The following is an 18,929-nucleotide window of genomic DNA, read 5'->3' on the forward strand; positions in this document are numbered from 1 at the left end:
GCCTTGATCCCCGCGTCGCACATGCATCTGCTTGCTGGTGCATGCCACTTTTGTCACCGAGCGTATTGGTGCATGCACGTGCTTGTGTGACCTCCAGCCTGTCTGCAGCATGGGGCTGGTACTTCCCACCCCTGCAGCGGCTGTGAAAAGCAGCGGAGTCCTTCTAGCCGAGGAGCTCCTTGCTACTAAAAAAACCCAATTGCACTTTAACTCTACAACCCCCTGTTAGGTATCCCTCGAGGGGATGGATCCCTGCCCAGCCGCTGCCCAATGGCTGCATGCTGCATGGTGCTGCTGCTTGGTGCAGAGCTGCCCTGGGCCTGGCAGCCGGCACGGACTCACGCAAGCGATGTGGAACTTTTCACCTTTTATTACAAAAATATCTTGCAAGCAAAAAAAAAAAAAAGGAAGAAGTTGAAGTTGGCATCTGTACAAATAGTTCCCTAGCTGGTTTAGAAACATTGCATCTCCATCTCCCAGCCACCCCTACCCCTTCCTGGCAGGGTAGAGCAGCTAGAACAAAGTACTCTCGCCGAGCCTGTTGTGCCAGGCTGAACCTAGATTCATAGCTTCTTTTTATTTTCCCACTTGAACCTGCTTCAAGAAATGGTACCTTGGTAATGCCACGAGTTGGGAAGAATACGTAAGAGGTCGACACTGAGGGCTGGGCTGAGCAGGGCGGGCTGACCGCTGTGCACCCCAAGCTGGAATTTCCTCCCCTGGAAACTTGAGCCCTGAATCTCTTAATGATCTGGGGAAAATCAAAGCCGGGGCAGTGCATCCAGCCTCCCACACACAGAGAAAATGGAAGACGCCGCTTCTGAAAGGCAGCTTACGGCTGCGTTTCCACTGAGTCACTTCTCCGGGGCTGTGGCGAGCCGTAAGCCTGCCCTGCGTCGGAAATGTTTTGCAACTGGAAGCATGTGCCCTCTCCCGCAACCGCCCGGCTGGTGCCAGCGGGGATCACAGAGGGCTCCCGACCACAGCTGGCCACTTGGGCCTCGCCGGGGCCCCAGCCTTCCTCTTGCACATCCTGTCCTAGTGCTACTTACACAGCAGTACACCCACACACGACACACACACACATTGGTTTGTAGCTCTAAAGATTAACAGTTACGTGTCCAAGACTTGTACATTAGCTCTGCAGGGATCTCTCCCCCTGTGCAGCCAGGCTTTGCTCTAGCTGTTCCTGCTCCCGGGATCGCCTACGCCAGAGCCGAGGCCTCTTGAGGAACTGGCCGACAAGAAGTCCCGAGAGTCCGTCAGCCCGTGCTACCGTCTGGGCTCTGTGCAAGCTCTGCAAGGAAGCCCCTTGGTCCCAGTCTCCTCCTTTTGCAGGTGCTGATGACCAGGACACCGGCAGTGCCCCCGGAGCGCGAACACTTGGGGGGAACTGGAGAAGTGGCAGTGCTCGGACCACTCAGACCAAGACGCTCCAGTGCCAAGAAACATCCTCGCTTTATGGATCTCTTGGGGAAAGCCAGGGAGCCTGCACAGCCCTCGAGGACGCACGTGTGTCCTTGGCACTAGTGGGAGACTAGACAAGACGCAGGGGGCAAAAAGAGATGGGTGGAAGCGGAAGTGATTAATTCAAACCCAGCGCTTCCCTTCCCCGGGAAGCGCTCGGAAGGTGTCTGGGTCGGGGGTGGCAGCGAAACTGGGCCTGACCCGAGTGCTCTTGTTCACCCAGCTCTTGGGTCCCGGGAAGAGGAATAGTCGTCATCTTGGCTCGACGGAGAGACCTCTCCCCAGAGAGAGGAATGGGGAGACCTGTTCTCAGAGACCCCCCCACTTCCCTGGGCTGGGCTGCCTTCTACAGCAGTCCAGAGCCTGGATTGGGCCATCCGCTCCAAATTTACTCCCAAAGTATCCTCCATCCGGGGGAGGATGAGTCAGACTGGCTAGTTTCCCCATGAATGTGATTGGCTAAGGTGGCCTGCAGAGGATGCTGCCGGCCGCTGGCGCGACAGCCCCTGCTCGGAGGAAGCCGTGCCGTGGGGTAGGCAGCGGTGTCAGCGCCGCACCGAAAACACGGCCCAACCAGTTAATGCACTTGCAAGGAAGCCCCGTGCGCGGCGCCCGAGGGACTCCAACCCCGCGGGAAGAGAAGTGTTTTACGGGTCCAGGGACAGAGCTGCGTGGGGTCTGGGGCTCTCCCAGGCACGCGGTGGAAGTCTGGGCAATGCCGGGCAGCTGCAGCGTGGCTGTCGTGGTCCAGTCCGGCCAAATGCTGGTAGCGTAGCTCGCACATCTAGCGCGCTCCAGGAGCCTTCCTTGAGGACCAGGTCTTTGTGCCCAGCAAAGCGGGGCTGGTGGATTTTGCCCCGTGCCCAGGAGCCCCAGACAGCCACAGCCTTGCTCACTTCTTTTGGATTTGGACACTGGCATACTCCGAGCCGGCCTCCTCCGGGCGAGGGGCCGGCCGCTTGGGGGCCTGGCTGAGATGCACCATGTCCAGGTCAGCGTAGGTGAGGTGGTCCTCGCTGGCGGCCGGCGGGCTGGTCTGGATGCAGGCGTATTCAGACTGCTGGCTCATCTCGATGATCCGCCGCTGGTCCTTCTTCGCCTTGTCGAAGTTCAGGTCGGCGTAGGTCAGGTTGTTGGTGTCGGAGTCCTGTGCGGGGAGCAGACGCGGTCAGTAGGGAGCCGGCTGCATGGAGGGGTCTGGATTTGGCTGCAGGCTGACCTGGGGCAGCTGCTCGGTATCCCGGGATCTCAACATCCCTATCTGTTATATGGGCATATCTCTGGACCCTATGTCGCCCTTGACCAAAGTGCTTTGATGTCACTGGATGGCCAGTGCAGCAACATGGTTTGGCACTGGGTGTCTAGACTATACACCCTTGCCATTGCCTACAGCTCTTTACTGCTCAATGCAACTGGATTACGGGAGTTGGATACTGCATCCCCGGCCAGCTCCCAGTTACTGGCTGCTTTGCTGTCCTTCCACCACTTGTCACAGGACACTGCCTGCTGCCTTCGGGCTCCCCGGGGGAATCTGGGAGGTGCGGGTGCTGTGCACTGCAGGGCTCTTCCTCCCCGCTGCCTGCCAGCGAGCAGTGCTCTGAGGGAAGGGGCTAAATCCTGCAATCAGTGGCAGTGCTGGGTGTACAGGGCTGTAGATGAGATCATGGTCTAGGTAGGATGCTCTGTCCCTAAAGGGTGAGGCTCTTCTAGCATTCGACTGGCTGCCTGGGCATACGTGAGTGGGCACACGCACGGGTTTCAGTGGGACAGAAGGAGCTGGGGGCTGACAAGTGAGTTACTCATGGCTGCGTCAGACTCCAGAGCTCTAGAAATAGCTTCCCGGGGCGCTGGCCCAGCTGGTTCTGCTCGCAGCACACCCAGGTTTCTTCTTTGGGCAGTGGGGATGGACAGAGGGAGGAAGGCATTTGCTGGGGGTAGCCCCTGCAATGGCACTGGTAGTATCTCTCCTCTGAACCATCTCCTCCACCTTCCTCACTCATGCAGCAGGCCGTGTGCTTCACTATCCTGCTGCAGTGTTTCCACATAGGGGATCTGACCTTCTCCTGGGTATCCCCTGCCACCCCGGTTGGAGAGAAACTATCATTACACACCTGGGGAGCTGTCCCGCTGCTCTTCTCAGACTCATGTAGCCTAAAGAAAAAAGAAGAAACTGGGATCAATAGATGCACTTGTTGCCTTCTTACAGCCGTGAGTTTGCAAAGCATCCATCACACTTTCACACACAAGCACAGTACACCCCTGCGAGCCCATGGGCTGAACGTGCTGTGCTGTTCAGCTGCATTTATCCTCTTGCACAAACTTAAGGGCCCTGTGTCCATAGATGGAGGCTTCTGCCTTGTCACATCATCTCCGCGTGTTGTGAATCAGCTCAGCTGGGGGGGTGAGGGGGGTGGAGGGCTGTGCTCAGCCAGGAGCCTTAGGAAGGTACATTCAAGTTCATGCAATGTGAGGACTATTCCCTGTGACATTAAGTCAAGGTTGCCCCTTGGCCAGGCAATCTCTGGCTAAGAGCTTTACGGTCGTGCTCTACCAGGCCGAGTCCTGATTTATGAGCTAATCTTCCTTCCACAATGGCTTTAAAACTCCTCTGTAGGGACTGGTATGTCTGTGGCCCTCGCTGAGTTTCCCACAAGCTCGAGATGGCGAATGCTGCAAAGTGCCTGAATCCACGTACTCAGGACAAGCAACCAAGTGTGGGCCGTTGTAAACGCCGGCCGATTTCGCATCGCCACGCCACCGGCATACAGATCCGGCACTTAGCGTAAGCCTGATCTACTACTGTACTAACTTCCAAGATCTTTAATAAATCCCCCCCTTGGTTTCCTCTGCGCTTCAATGAACAAAGCAGAGCAGAGGTTGTACTTACCGAACGGAAGGGGAGCTTTTACCTATTGAAAAGAAAAAAAAACACCAACAGTTCAGGGCACATGATTATAGCACCGGGGGATTTTTAGCCCATTGACTCAAGCTTCTTCAGAGGCAGCTCCACTGTGGTTTCCAGAGCCCGAACGACTGTACCCTCCTGAAAGTTCGCAGGCCCTGCCACAAAACTCCTTTCTGCCCGTGCAGAAGAGAAGCCTTGGGGTTGTGAGTCATGGGCCACATAGTTCAACTGCATCTGAGTCACCAATGCAATACTGTGCCTAGCCCGGGGGGTTAGCATGAGCATCCCTCCCTTGCTTACACCAGTAGCCTCTGGTAGGAGAGAGGATGGAGGGGAGAAGGTCAGTCTGTTCTCCCATGCTCTGGATGGCACTCTCCCCCGTACCTCGCCTTCCCTCCCACGTTGCGTCTAAACCGTTCAGGCCTGGGATGAAGCTCTGCAGGCAGCAGAGGCAGCAGAAGCCAGAGGGATTGTCTGGATGAGATCAGTGGCAAGACAGGCACGTCTCAGCACTAGTGAGAGGGCCTCAAGTGCTTTGGGAAGCCCTGAGCGCGCAACACAACCCGTGCTTGCTGCATTTGATAGTACACTGGGCGAAAATGGGCTGTAACAACCCAACCCGCTGGCTGAAGATGTTTTGAATGTACTGCACCTCTCCGGCCCCCTGCGCTCGGCCGCAGCCAGCCCGGCCCTCTGAAGAGCCAGCTGGGAGGGTGGGCCAGAACAGCTGGAAGAGGCCTTTACTGGGGGCGGCTGGCACGAGCTGAGCCAGCTGGGCTGCATAAATATGAGGCAAGCATCCCGGTCAGCCAGCCGGTTTCCCACAGTGTAGTGCTTTGTCTCTTGACACCTGGTAGTGCCCAGGGACTTATTACAGGCCTCTAATACGCTGGTATTGCAAGCTCCCGAGCACTGTGGATGGGCCCGGCTGGCCTGCCACAGAACGGACATATCCGCTAGCCTTGGCAGATGGCACGGGTTGGCTTCAGGCAAGGAGGAGAGCAGTTTCTTTCCTGCCTTACCTCTAATACAAGCAAGGCAACCCACTGAGCACTTCCCGCAGCGAGTCGCAGAGCTGCCTCTGGGATGTGCTCGTTGTGTTTTAATGGGCCGGCTCTGCTGCTCGTGTTAAACCCTCTGCACGAGAGCAAGGGTTTCTCCCTTTGCTTGTCTCTGGGCAGAGCGACGCTGGCTTCCATCCGCCTTTCTAAAACCACCTTGGTGGCCCTGATCCTCCCCGTTCTCCTCCCGGCTAATCTGCCTGCAGCTTCCCAGGCTGGGTGTGAGCTGCTGCAATGCACATGGCCCCTTGCTCAAGCAGCACCTTGGCACTGCCCAGCAGGTGCCTTGGAGCACGATGTGCTGGGCCCTGGTTGCTATACAGCCATCTGCCCATCCCATTGTGCTTTTCCAAGCATGACTGATGCGATCCTCTGCCCCGTGAACAATGAACAACGTCCTGGCTGCTGCTGGCAGCGTCTTCCCCTGCTCCCGTGAGCGCGGCCGAGCGGCTCCAGCTTCGAGTAAACAAACTGGGAGCGTCTGAACCCGCCTGGGAAACGCACTGAGTAACGAAGTCACAAGGCGCTCTTGTGCCGGGTGCTTCGGCTTGCAAACAAGGAGCTCTTTGGTGCTGCTAAATGCTGCCCGCAGACCGTAGGGGCAGAAGCGTATCAGGACTTTTAAGGGATCAGTCCAAGTATCGCTGCAACACCCATGGCACATGGCTGTCCATAGGTGCAGTCTCTGCAGGTCCGAAATAACCTGTTCTGCTGCCGCTCCTCTCTCATTACAGCTGCTGTAACATCCTAACAGCAAACTGCAATTTTTAAAGACCCTGCCTGCTCACAGGGGAGACTTGTGTAGCAAGCAGATCCCTTTCCCCTCCCGCCTGCAGACACTTGCCTTTGCTCTGCTTAGCCCAGATGAGGTAGATGACCGCCACCATCAGCAAGCCCAGTACGAGGCAGACCACTCCCACGGCGATGTATATGGGCTGGACGTCGTTTTTGTCTGCAGGGAGATTTTGGGGATTATACAAGGCAGGTGTCGCAGTGCTCAATTAGACCGAAGCAAATTAAACAGAGGAAGGCTGGGCTGCAGTAAAGATGGGCCAACGCCATCCTGTTCAGAGCCGGACAGCGAACCCAGCTGATAAGACACTGGGTTAGAGACAGGCCTGCGCTAGGGAGTTGATGGGAGCGTCCAAGTCTCCCACTAGTGTCTGTTAGCTGCAGATAAGGTGTGTGGGATAATGATCCATCTCACCATGCCAACTTTATGCAGTGTTCAAAGAGGGGCTAGTCTATGTCTGATGGGTCTATGTCTCTGCCCATGGATGCAAACCTGCACCTTTGCTCTGGCATTGCCGGAGAGCTCAAACACTACACGTGATGGGCAGCCTCCACCCCCTCCATGGGTGCGTGCTGGGCCTTTTGCCACGTTTGAGAGTTAAAAAGCAGCTGAACTGCAGTGCAGGCACCTGCCGACATAACTTCCTAGTGGTGTGTACTACACTCGCCCCCCCCCATAGCCTGGGAACATCTTGTGTGCTGCCTGCTCTGGTGCGCGGTGTAGCTGGTTGGCACCAGCTGTAACTTGGGGCAGGTCTACCGGCTGCAGCACAACTCCTGGAAGTGTAAAGGCATGGTAAAGGCACCTTGGATTATCCTGAGGTTGCTCTCCAAGCTGCAGTTCAAGCTGGGGCCCTTGGTCTGGAGAGGGCTTTAGCCCTCAGGGTCCCAGTCGGGTGTCCAGCTGCACTCCCACCCTGGTGAGATGGGCATTTTGATGGTCCAAACAGGGAAAGAAGCCAGAGGTCTTGTAACTCCTGGGTTCAAACACTGCATGGGGCTTAGGTTGGCTGTTGGCATCCGGAAGATGCAGGAAATGGACACCAAGCACCCGTGAGTCCTAGGGAAACCTCAGGCTGCCAAACGAGGCTGAACCTGCGGCTTGCAGGAAACATATGGGCTCGGGTCCATTCCAAGGGAAGATGCTGCCTGGTCTGCGACCAGAACCGTGCAGGGCTTGCTGGGCTCCGTCTTCTGGTGGGTGATGCTGGGTGGCTTCATGAAACGCTGGCTGCTTCCCATCAGGACTCCCTACCCTGAGCTCTGAGCGCTGGGGCAGTAAGGGCCTCGGGCTCAAGCAATGTCAGTGACCCCAGCACAGCAGCCCTGGGAGGCACTCACCTTTCTTCTCGTCCCCCTCCACCTTGGTGCTCATCGCAGCGACTGTCAGGCTGCGGCTGACGCTGGTGGGGGGCTGGGAGTCGTGCACGGCCCGGCAGGTGAACGTGGACTGGTTCCTCTGCTCGGTCGCCCGCACCTCCAGCGTCCTCGTCAGCGAGAAGGTCCCGTCTGGGTTCTCCGTCGGGGACGGGGATTTCTCTGGCTTGGTCTCATTCCCATTCTCCATCCAGGTGAGATTCGCCACATTGGGGTAAAACCCCTCCAGGCTGCAGGTGAACGCCACCATCTCGTTCAAGGGGGCGGCACCAGAGTAGCTGGCGGCCAGCCTGAGCCTGGGGGAGACTGGAACAAAACAGCCCGTACAGGGGAGCTCTTCCTGAGCAACTGCAGGAGGGTCGCAGGCGCGCGCGTGTTGGGGCTACGTCCCAGAGCTGAGGCTTGACTCCAGCTCTGAAGCAGGCGCAGCCTCTCGTGCTGGGCCCCTGGTGTGTCTCGGGGGTGCAAATTTATGCCCCAGACCCCTTTGCACACCACAGCCCTGCCCCACAGAGACCCTGGGGACAGGGAACATTTTGAAGTGAGTGCAGGTAACGAGGTGCAGGATGGTGCAGACTCGCCCTGCCCCGGGGATAAAACCCCACAAACCCTCGCTCTCACTGCGTGGTTTAAAATGGGGCTGGTGCCCTACCCATCAGCTCAGCTCCCATTTCCGGCCTGCCCAGCGATGGGAGCGCCCGGTTCGGCCCCGCCGGCTCCTCACCTCGCAGGGCCTGGCTGATGTTGTACATCCCCCTCAGCGGAGCCGACGTGGCGTTGTGCTCGATCTGGCAGGTGAGCTGGGAGCGGATGTCCCCGACCGTCAGCGTCCATGCCAGGGTGCTGGACATGCGGTAGGAGACGTTCGCGTGCTCAGGGAGGATCTGGGGCGGTTGGGCTGTGAGCTTGGCCCTGTCCTTGAGCCAGGTCACGGCAATGTCCCTGGGGGAGAACCCTTCGGACGTGCAGGTGAAGCTCGCGGGGCTGCCCGCCTCGACCCTGCTGGCGGGGCCGGACACGGATGGGGCAGACGGGCTGGCTGCAGGGAACAATGTTCGTTAGTCAGGTCTCTGCTCTTGACAGCCTGGAGGAACGAGGAGTCTTTCGACCCCGTCCCTAACTTAGTGTCTCGAGGCCCCTGCAGCAGTTCCAGCTGGCCTTCCAAGCTACTGCTGCTTGCACCGGGGCATCGCAGCCCGGGGCTCTGGCAGCAGGAGCTTTAGGAAGGAGAATGAAAAAGGCTGTGGGGATGGGCAGGAGTCATAGTTTCATAGTTTCTAGGGTCAGATGGGACCTGAGTAGATCATCTAGTCCGACCCCCTGCCATGGCAGGAAAGAGCACTGGGGTCAAACGACCCCAGCAAGGTGTTCCTCTAACCTCCTCTTAAAGATCCCCAGGGTAGGAGCCTGCACCGCTTCTCTGGGAAGTCGGCGCAGCGCTGTCTGCAGCTCAGTTCTGCGCACCAGGATCTGAGTTCACGTGGGCGCTGCAGCATCGTGGGCCCTCGCTGCTCATCAGCTCCGCGGTGCCCCTGGCACTGGGCAGGCAGGGCGAGCAGCGCAGCTCCGCAGACTGAGACCCTGGCTGCTGCTGCCCCAGCAAAGACTCCCTCTATTGTGGTACCCTTTGAAGTCGTGCGTGGGGCTCTTACCGGGCTCACCCATCTTTTAGTTACATGACTTCCCTTGCCCTTCCCCTCCTTGGTGCCTCCAGCATGGTCTGGAGAGATGGTCTCAAGGGCATGGTTAAAGACTTAGTTTTCTGTGCCCTGATCCCGACCACCCTCACTCCCTGCCCCATGAACAGAGAGGGCTTCTCTTGACTCCTGGCTGTGTGTCCCCTGGATCCCAGCTGGTGCATGGGCAACAAGGTGGGCTGGTCCTGCCTGGTCTGGGCCCTTGCAGGCAGGGACGGGCGGGGGGGATGCACTCACCGCTCACGGACACCACCGTGCCTGCTCCGGATTGGATCTCCTCATCAGTCGATCCTTTCTTGAACTTCACGCAGTAATAGGTGCCGGCATCCTCGGGGCGGATGTCACTGATGTTGACGGTGTAGTCTGAAGTAGAGCCGAGAACAGCCTTTGTGACCCGGGGGAATGACCCTGTGTCTGCATAGACGAGCCGGCGGCCGCTGCCCGAGCCCAGGAACCACTTCACTGGCCCTGGTGGTCCGCGCGGAGGCACGGTGCAGTTCAACTCGAGTGTCTCCCCCGCCGACACCGACACGGGGCCCTGGGACTGCAGCACCGGGTACTCCTGGCCCCCGACACCTGCAATAGAAACGAACTTCATAACACAGTTCTTGCCTCTTGTCTGCAGATGCCCCCGTGCCTGGTGCCAGGTTGTTCCCGCGACACTGCTGTAGGACTCACCTCCGGAGAAACATGCAAGAGCTCCCAGCCCATCAACGCCCAGATCTCCTCACTACCCAGGGGACTGAAGCATGCCCTAGCATCACTGCAACCCCCTGAGCCCTCTCACCATCACGTCTCTGGCTGTGCTGCAGCCTGCAGAGGGGACTGGTAAGCTGGAAAATGCATGCAAGGTTCGTCATGATGGAAAGCAACTGGGCTATGCCCAACTCTCTGGTCAGGACCCCACAGCAGAGGAACCTCGAACAGGGACTGTTTGTATCAGGCGAACGTTTCTAACCTTTGTTAAATCCATATAACAGCTGTGGTTGCTCTCAACTGACATAGGCAGACATGGCCTGATTCTCTTCTCACTTGTGCCAATGACATTCCCATGCTAACGAGGCTATAGTTTGCTTCCATCTTTTCTGCTCTTAAATTGTAAGTTGGAAAGCACAGACTATCATGCACTGGTCTCTAGTATCACCACTGTCCACTGAGCCTGATCCAGCCTCTGCAGAAGTGCAGCACAACAGGAACTTATGGGGACATCCAATTCCATGCTGGCGTGGACATCGGGGCCTGCGCAGGACCCCTGACTTTACAGCAGGGCAAGACCACGGGAGCCGATACTGGCAGACCAACCTGCAGAGCCAGCTTACTGAACAGGTGTGTGCACTTCATCCCACACCATTACAAAGCACCATGCCAACATCACCCTCCTTAGCCTCACAGCAGCCCGGTGAGGCAGGTTGTATTATCCCCTCCCTAGCAGCAAAGTGAGAAGAGTCCTTTAAAAATTATATACAGACCTGAGCCAAGCTACTGGAGCTTAACAGAGACATTTAACTTTAGCTTCTATTGACTTCAAGTGCTGGATCCTGGGCTCCCAGGCCTGGCTTGCACTACCCAGCGAGCCTCTATGAAGGGAAAGCTATGTTCGGTCTCTCCCAGGTGAGCAGAAGCTGTTGCCAGCGGGCTAGGACAGTTCCCTAGGAAGCACACCAAGGAAGCTGGGCATGTTGCATTATCTAAGGTGAGTGAACACTTTGCCCGTGGTTTTCTGCCTCACGTGCCCACGTATAGTTGAACAAGGTTGCAGTACACATGGGTACATGCACTGGTCAACAGTGAGACTAACTTTTCGATGAGGTCTCTGCAAGTGGCCTGCAGGATTGCTTTACCCTTGCGAAAGCAGCATAGGATGGCAGCTTCAGGCTCAGCCCGCCCTGCCGTGCCCAAGCCCTGGGTGACCTAAAGTCAATGGCACGTGGCAATACCTAGGCGCAGGGATGCAGACAAGCTCAGGCCACCTTGGCATGCTTCCTAGAGAGCTGTTCCAGGCCCTGGAGCAGCCGACGCAGCACAGACAGAGCGATTCTGCAGCCTACACACACAAATACTTGATGTATTCATCTTGGCAACGCTTGTCAGCCTTGTCATGCCCATCCTGCTCTCCAGACAGAACTGGAAGCGATGTCAATCCACGCTATTGCTCGGGGTACTGGCAGGGGCTGCGGGGGGGAGGTGGGGTCTCGCTGCACGGGTGGGGTCCTGCTGACATAGATGGCACCTTTCGTGCCAGCCGGCCGCCGCGCCCTGAGGCATTAGCGAAGCTGTCAGCTGGCACCGTAGCAAACGGTGTTAGGATCTGTTTGCAGGCGTGAGCTCCTGGGCCCGGATCTACAGCAGTCCTGAAGCTGCTTCAGAGGCAGGTGCAGGACACCCACGCCTGAAATTTCTCACTGACCCTTGTCAATGCCTGGAAGTTGGGGATTTTTAAAACCCTGTTATAAATTTGTAACCATTATGCATAAATTTGCCTCTTATTGATGACCTGGCCCCTGTGGTTTTGAGCGAGCTCCACATGCGAAATTCTCTGTGCACGATGCATGATGCACGCTCAGTTGAACTGGTTGCCTTTGCCTGTGCCTTGTGTCACTGCTTCTGGTCTGGATGCAATCGAAAGCTTCGGGGCACTGGAGTTTCCCCAAAATAGTCCGGGCCGGATGCAACATCAGCACTTTGCGATACCGAGACATGGACCTGTCCCCAGAGGATGAACTTTGCAAGGTGGAAGCCTGCTTGCAGCAGCCGTTCGGTGACATCCGAGCCTGTGCAGGCTCAGTCTAGTCTCCATTATATCCCCTGTAAGTGGGGAGAGGCCAGAAGCTTTGGGCTCTTCTGAGATGTCAAGCACAGAATAGCAATTCATCTCCCATTCATAGCACCGCTCCGGCGCTGGAGCACGGGCCTGGTGTGACAGAGAGGGCAGGAAACTCCTCGAGAGGAAGCCTGGAGCATCTATGAGCAGTGAGAGGGAACATGCATCTCGGCCGTACAGCATCCTTGCAAACAGAGCGCTTCATTCAGGCGCCGAGCTGAGGCCTGCCTCTGTTGGGAGAGCTGAGCGAGCCCTGCCAAGCACCAGGGTCTTCATCTAGCTTTTAAGATGAACTTGCTGCAGCTGCATTTGTTTTCTGTGAACGCCGGAGCGAGCTTTACATTCACTCGTGGTGAAAAAGCAAAAAAATAAATGTTCAGCTGTGATCTGGCGTACTCTCCCCGGAAGAGATACTGCGTGGTCAGCATGGGAAGAACGCGCCTCAAACCTCTCACCAGGCTGGTGGGAAGAGCTGCCTTTCATGGCATCTTATCTGGCTGATAATTACATGTATACAGCTATAAAGCACTCTTGCAACAGAGCCGCTAAATAACCCCGATAAGGATCTGAGAGCAGCCATGGTTTTCCCCAGGACGGGTGACTCAGTTGCTTGGGAGAATATGTTCAGAGAAAGCTGGCAGACGAGGTTCTTGGGGTAAATGCGATCTATTAAGAGAGAGCTTAAGCTTGCTACCTGCACGCAGCGCTGGTACCGCTGGTGTCGCAATAGTCTGGGGGTAGTACTTCAGGGCAGACCAACGAAACCCAGAAAGAGACTGAAAGCTCTCTGCGACATCCGTTTTCTGCAGCTGAGCCATCTCCATGGGAATGGTGTTGATGAACCAATCCCAACTAATAACGTGGCCTGAATTTTTGACAATCAGTCGCTTTATTGCAGGTCTATCTGAAAGCGTAAACACTGAGGGCGGAAAAAAGCCTCTACAATTTGCCTAACAAATGCACGCAGACTTTGGGACCCGCTCGTGAGCCTTTTTTCAAGCACAGCTTAATGAATGCAGCCTCTCAAGTACTTGCTGTGAATTATTTGCTGTGCTCGGTGACCTATGCGAAGCTTGGGTTAGCTGGTGGCTGATCACCGCACGATGCCGCGTAGCAAGAAAGCTTTGAAACGAGGCGCGGTCGATAGGAAGGAAAGAGTCCCAAATCCCTCTCGGCTAGTAGGCACTTGCATTTCTCGTGTAGGTCTTTGCCACGCGTTTGCTCAATCAGACGTCTTTCCTGATGCAACACCGCCACATGCGATGCCAGCACAACCGGTCCTGTTGGCCACTGCTTGGTGCAAGCCTAGTTCGCTGGGTCTTACAGTCGCCCTTACGTCTCCAGGAATAAGGGCATGTAGCAACCCCAGATAGACGGAGCAAGCTTTCAGCTGCAGAGGTGTGTGGCTCAGCACCCCCTGCATCACTCAGGATGGGGCCACCGCAGCTTCCTCATGCTACGGCTTCCTGCCATGGCAATAGCTCCGCAGTCAGTATGTTGGCACCAGGCTCCTCTTCTCAACTCATTTGCTGGACTCTCTGCTAGACTCTGGAAGTGTTTTCCATCTGGCAGGTGGGGGTGAAGCTTGGTGGGGGGGACGACGGCTGTCTAAAGCTTGCAAAGCTGGCTGATACTTTGCTTTAGATATAAACGTGCCCAGCAGCCATGGCAACGGGTGCATAATTATTACATGAAAGAAATATTAAATTTGGGCTTTGGCAGCGTGCGCACTATTTGCTTTGAAAATGGACCTAATTTGCTAGCACAGCTGTTCTTGTCCGCGATCTCGGGTAACAGGAAAACAGCTCTGTTTGGAAAAAATAAGGCCTTCCTTTACTCTACTCTTCCGCTAGCTGGGCTTCACCTCTGGGAGCGTAGCTGCTGCGTGGGAAGAGCTCGAGGACAGCGCTCTCCGCCGCAGCCTTCAATAGAAACGCGAAGCCCCCCATCCCCACGCTGGTTTGATTTGGCCTTTGCTCCTCGTCCGAGGCCCTCTCGCAGCTCTAGGACCGAGCCCTAACAAGAGAACACGACAGAGCATAACTGAACATGCACCTGTGTGCGATTTGCACGAGTATTTCTTCAGCCAAAGTTTGTGGAAAGGATCATTTACCTTCTACATCGTGCTTGCCATGCACAGCGTTTGATGTACAGCTGCCGAGGGGGTGCGGGGATGGTGCTAGCTGCCTGGAACAACCCCACCTTGGTTTGAGCAGACAGCACAAACAAGAGTCCAATCTGCTCGGAGGAAAATCTCTGGTGAAGTTTCCCAATAGGAACAGACCCTGAAAATATCAGTAGCCTTAGGCAGAGTGTGTGTAGGCTCGGAGCATGTACAGCCTGTAATGGATGGGAGAGCTCTCTCCTCTTCATCCTCCCTCTCTCCATCTGTTGATCTTCTGGAAGGCATGAACTGTGCGCCGGGAGGGGGGGGACGGGGAGAGCATCTACTCTGGGGTCCAGGTGGGGTCTGAGGGGGTCTCTGCCACAGCTGAGCAGGACTTAAAGCCTGCAGTTTGGCTTATCCACAGGCATGTCCATTGGGAGTGCAGATTTGAGGGACAGAATCGGACCCGCGTGAGTGGGGAGTGAAGTCGACGGGCTTAATTTGCCTCTGCTCCCCGTTGCACCAAGGCAGCACCTGCCCTGCGACTCTTACGTGGTTGGTCCCTGTAGGCTGAACTGCATCTCCGTGCTCTCAGAGCTGCGTTGCTTGAAGATCTGGAGGAGGAAACTACTCTCTCTTTCATCCCCGTGTCACTAATTGTATAGGAAACCGAGACACTTGGATATTTTAAGCTTCAGAAGCACAAAAACAATTCAAGGGGAGGCTCCGCAGACGGTGCCGTGCTGCTGAGGCCACCGTGATTTTCGCAGCCTGCTTGCCCCTGCCGGTGTTTCGCCGGGCAGTCGTGGCCGGAGTCCGTCTTACTGTTGGGTCCAGCGGGCGATGGGCGCCGTGCCGCGGTTCGGCCAGATGGGCTGCTGCAGCTGACGAGGGTGTTGTGCTAGACGGGGCTGTTGCTTTTGCAAACAGCTGGGGCCATGAGCATGGCACACTGTCACACGTTGCTGTTGGCTGCCTGTCGTTCCTCTGGCAAGTCCTAGCTTCCCATTTGGCTCGGGAAGCGCTGCACAGCGCCGAGGATGTATTTAAGTCGGTGCTTTTGCCACCTTGTCTCATCCCCTCTCGTCGCTGGCAAGGAGCTGGATCCGTAGCTCAGCCAGGACCTGCTCCTGTTCACGTTCAAGCCGTGGTACGGATGGTGGAGTGGGGGGCTCAGGCAGGGACACCAGCGTCTGCCGTGGTGTCAGCAATGCGGAGCCTTAACGAGAGCTATTTACGTCGCTCCGCTTGGCGCGTGCAACCGTCCCTGGAGCCACCACGTAGGTCTGGCCTACTTCTCTGCAGGCCTCTGGACATCACGGCCTACATCCGTCACCGGCACCGATCGGCGGAGCTGTGCCGGGGATGCGCTTGGCCCGCTGGGGCAGACACTGTTTTATGCTCTGACCTGTCAGCTGGGCAAAGCCCTTCCCCCTCATGATGAAAAGAAGAGAAGAGGAAGTTGAGCAAAAAACTTAGCCGTGTGGAACGAGACTGATGCAAAGCTGAGACCAGCTGGGTCCTCTGCCCGAAATGCAAGCCCCGGCATGGCGTTTAGAGGGTTTCCCTATCTCTGGTCCACCCACGCACACCTGGCATCCCCCACGTAGAGCTCAGACTCTAGCGCTAAAGGTTGGGACTCCTTGGTGTGTCAGTGGGTTTGAAACCCGGCAAGAGGGACAGCCCCACTCCGCAGTCCAGAGCCACACTTCTGGTAAAAGCCTTGTGATGGTCTGGGCAACACAGAGCCTGAATCACGCCCGGGCTGCATGACCCACCAGCCATGTGGCAAGAGCGGCTATGAGCATTATTTATCCTGCGCCCAGCTTGTGGGAGAGGCCACGTGTCCGCCCCACTCCCACAGGCTGCAGCAAACCACTTCTCCAAAGCAAGTGCTAGTTCAGAAAGAGCTTACTTCCCAAACCAGGCCCCAATTTGAGTTAGCTTGGTGAAATCTGGTTTCTTAGAAGGTAGCTGACTTGGATCGTGTCACCCTTGGACAGCCCAACCCTGCCGGGCGCTAAGCACCCTTCCCTGCTAGCGAACCCGAGGGGTGCAGGCCCCCAGGCCCGTCGTGCCTTTTTGCTGCAGCTGCTTTTGTCTGGGGTTTCTGGGTTAGCAAAGCATTTAAGAGCACTGCAGATCCTGTAATGCAATATCCTCGTGTGGAAACCTTGCAGCGCGGGCGTCGAGTTTGTGGAGTGGAGAATACGTACTGGCGGGGAAGTGGCTGGAGGGAGTCACAGTGCTCCTAGCCCAGGCAAGAGGCACAGGCACAGACAGCGGTAAATCCAGGATCCCAGGCCAGGGCCCAGCGTTACCCTCCTCGCTGCTTTTCCAGCCTGGCTGATGAGGCTGCGTGATTATCTGTGCTGCACAAAGTTTTGTGTTGTTAGTGACTTGCTTTTCCTCGTTTCACCTTTCCGAGCGGCCGGGAAGGGGTTACGTGCTAATTGCTGGGGGCTGCGGAGTGCCTTGTTACTTCCCAACGAAAATAGCTTTTCTTCAAAAGCAATTTAAAGTAACAGGGGCAGGAGGAGGGTCAGGGTTGCTAAGAGGCCCGCGCGCGGTGAAGGAAACGTGCAGCTGGCTCGAGCACTTGGACGGCGGCCCCGCTGTCACTGGAATGAGGCTTGGGGCTGGCACAGGGGCAATGCAGAAATAACTCGTGGGGGGCTATGCTCGCTGCTTCCCCAAATGGGAATGGCTGGGGAGGAATGTTAGCAGGTGCTTGCTATTAAAAAAGCCCTGGAAAGTTGTGCTGAAATTGCCCGGCTTCTCAGAAGGTGCTGGGGGGTTACAGCGAGGGAGTAGGTCATGGGCGCGACACCCGCAGAAAGCACACACGGTTCCCCCAGATATCGTCCCCTCGCCCGTGCCACCAGCAGACCTGCTGCTTGTCGCCCGGCCCGGGACGCCGACCCCAAGCTCCTTCGCTGGGCAGACCTGCACGGACGGGCCCGGGAGCTGAACCCTGCCAGTCCGGTACGCTCGGTGGGGAGGGGGCACCTAGCCCGGCTGCGCCCCGGATGGGCCGTTTGCCCTTCTCTGGTGCAGTAGGAAAACTTCCCTGTATTATTGTCACTGGCGCGACGTGGTTGCAGCCATCTCACCTGCCCGGGAGAGCTGCGCGCGCCTCCCAGCCCCGCTGCAGTAAACGGAGCAAGGAGCAGAGCCGAGCTGGCCTGCGCATTAAACCCGACACCAGCACCGAGCCAGCCTTACGCGTCTGCATCTGAGAATTCAGCACTTTCTAGGATTCAAATGACTGGTAATCCAGAGACTTGATGATTCCCTGCATTTCCCATCCCAGGGATCAGGGTTACAGCTGGCTAGAGAATGGGGTTTTATTCTGCAAAAATACTGCTAAAAAGACTACTACTTTTTTTTTAAACGCCATTTGCAGTGGTGAGGGGTGGGGAGGTAGAAACTTCAAGCTGAACATTTAAGGTTTCAGCCACCAGGACCTGAAGCACTTTTAAGTGCGGGGAGTTTGGGTTTTTTTCCAGCTAAAAAAAGAAAACTGAGACGCTGTGCTAGAAGCACCTGCTTCAGCTCGAGCTCTCATTTGGCCATGCTCCATTTTCAACCGAAAAGAAAGCATTGGTGATTTGTGATCAGCCGTAACGAGCAGGCCTGGCTTTTGCACATGCCTTCTCCTCCCCAGTCCGGGCAGCAAGGCCTGATGTGGAACATCTGCCCTGGAGCTAGGCCTGGGGATGAGAGCGGGGGAGAGGCAGATGGGATGGACCCTGGCAGGTTGGACTCGGATGCTGTTGGAGGGCACCGGAGCAAACTCGATGGGGTGAAATGGGGCTGTGTTCCCCTGCAAGGTGCCCCCCAGACGCGCCACGCTGCTCTGACTGGTCCCAGCTGACCCTGAATTGGGGTGGGGAGTAGGAGCCCTGCATGCACGCCAGTGACCTTGAGCAGCAGAAGCAGGGTTGCTTAATCCCGACAGCAGAACAAAATTGCTGCCACCTTCCCAGCTGCAAGCGAAGTGCTGCTGCCCACTACGGTCACACAGCTTGGTTCCTGATAAGGGAGGGAGTGTTACCGACACCCAGGGGAGCAGAGCAGAAAAAGGGAACTCGGACAGGAAGACATGGTGTCTGCGCCGGATCCGTGTGCCGTTCACAATCCTTAGGCAGGAGTGGGAGTCAGGCATCTGGGAGGTGCCCGGGTACCAGGCGGGTAGCACGAGTGCCTCAACAAGAGGGTACAGCTTGGCTGGGGCAGCAAGCTGGGGGCTGGGTATTAGTTGCCCCCCACAAAAAAACCCAAAAAAACACCCCCAACAACTGATGCCAAGTGAGGCACTGTGCAAAGCTGGGCGATGCACGCTACTCCGCACCGAGGGCAGAGGATAGGCAAGAAGCAGGGGGGCCGCCCGTGAGCCCCAGGGTGCCCGGCGGCGGAGGGGCACAACCGGTCTCTTTTCACTTGCGACACTTCAGGCTGTGTCCTTGCTGCCTGCGCCCCGTGTGCCCTGTGCTGCTTCTCCCTGGGGCGGAGGAGCGGTTGTACAGAAAGCAAAGGCGGGCAGCAGCCTGGGGGGGCTGGCGCCCCGCTTGCTGCCAGCGCAGCCTGCCTGCCGCACCAGACATCTCCCGCCCCTGCCGTAGCGCTGCAGTCATTACAGGTCAGCGCAGGGGAGTGCGGGCGCACGAGTGGCTGGAGGAGATTTGCATGGCGGGCGGCT

At 56.9% G+C, this 18,929-nt stretch overlaps 1 protein-coding gene across 2 annotated transcripts; it reads right to left on the minus strand.

Moving 5' to 3' along the window:
* Positions 1-355: 355 nt before the first annotated feature.
* On the minus strand, positions 356-9,912 carry SIRPA (signal regulatory protein alpha). Of its 2 annotated transcripts, none has more exons than XM_019548336.1 (7): positions 9,537-9,912; positions 8,327-8,641; positions 7,571-7,908; positions 6,278-6,389; positions 4,355-4,376; positions 3,579-3,618; positions 356-2,614 (listed from the first exon to the last, which is right to left on the minus strand). In XM_019548336.1, exons 1-7 carry the CDS (start codon positions 9,895-9,897, stop codon positions 2,360-2,362), a joined length of 1,443 nt encoding a protein of 480 aa, XP_019403881.1. In that variant the 5' UTR covers positions 9,898-9,912; the 3' UTR covers positions 356-2,359. The 2 variants fall into 2 exon arrangements, with proteins under 2 accessions (XP_019403881.1, XP_019403880.1); XM_019548335.1 differs by having other exon boundaries at positions 6,278-6,385; positions 7,567-7,908.
* Positions 9,913-18,929: the final 9,017 nt, after the last annotated feature.

Source organism: Crocodylus porosus, unplaced genomic scaffold, assembly GCF_001723895.1.
Source record: "Crocodylus porosus isolate Cpor-Errol unplaced genomic scaffold, CroPor_comp1, whole genome shotgun sequence".
Classification (NCBI taxonomy): domain Eukaryota; kingdom Metazoa; phylum Chordata; order Crocodylia; family Crocodylidae; genus Crocodylus; species Crocodylus porosus.

Coding starts and splice junctions, on each gene's coding strand:
- SIRPA (XM_019548336.1), bottom strand. CDS start 9,897: ATGAAGTTCGTTTCTATTGCAGGTGTCGGGGGCCAGGAGTACCCGGTG. Junction 4,377..6,277: donor CTGGGCTAAGCAGAGCAAAG/GCAAGTGTCTGC, acceptor TCTTTTCAATAG/GTAAAAGCTCCCCTTCCGTT. Junction 2,615..3,578: donor GCAGCGGGACAGCTCCCCAG/GTGTGTAATGAT, acceptor CTCCCCGCACAG/GACTCCGACACCAACAACCT.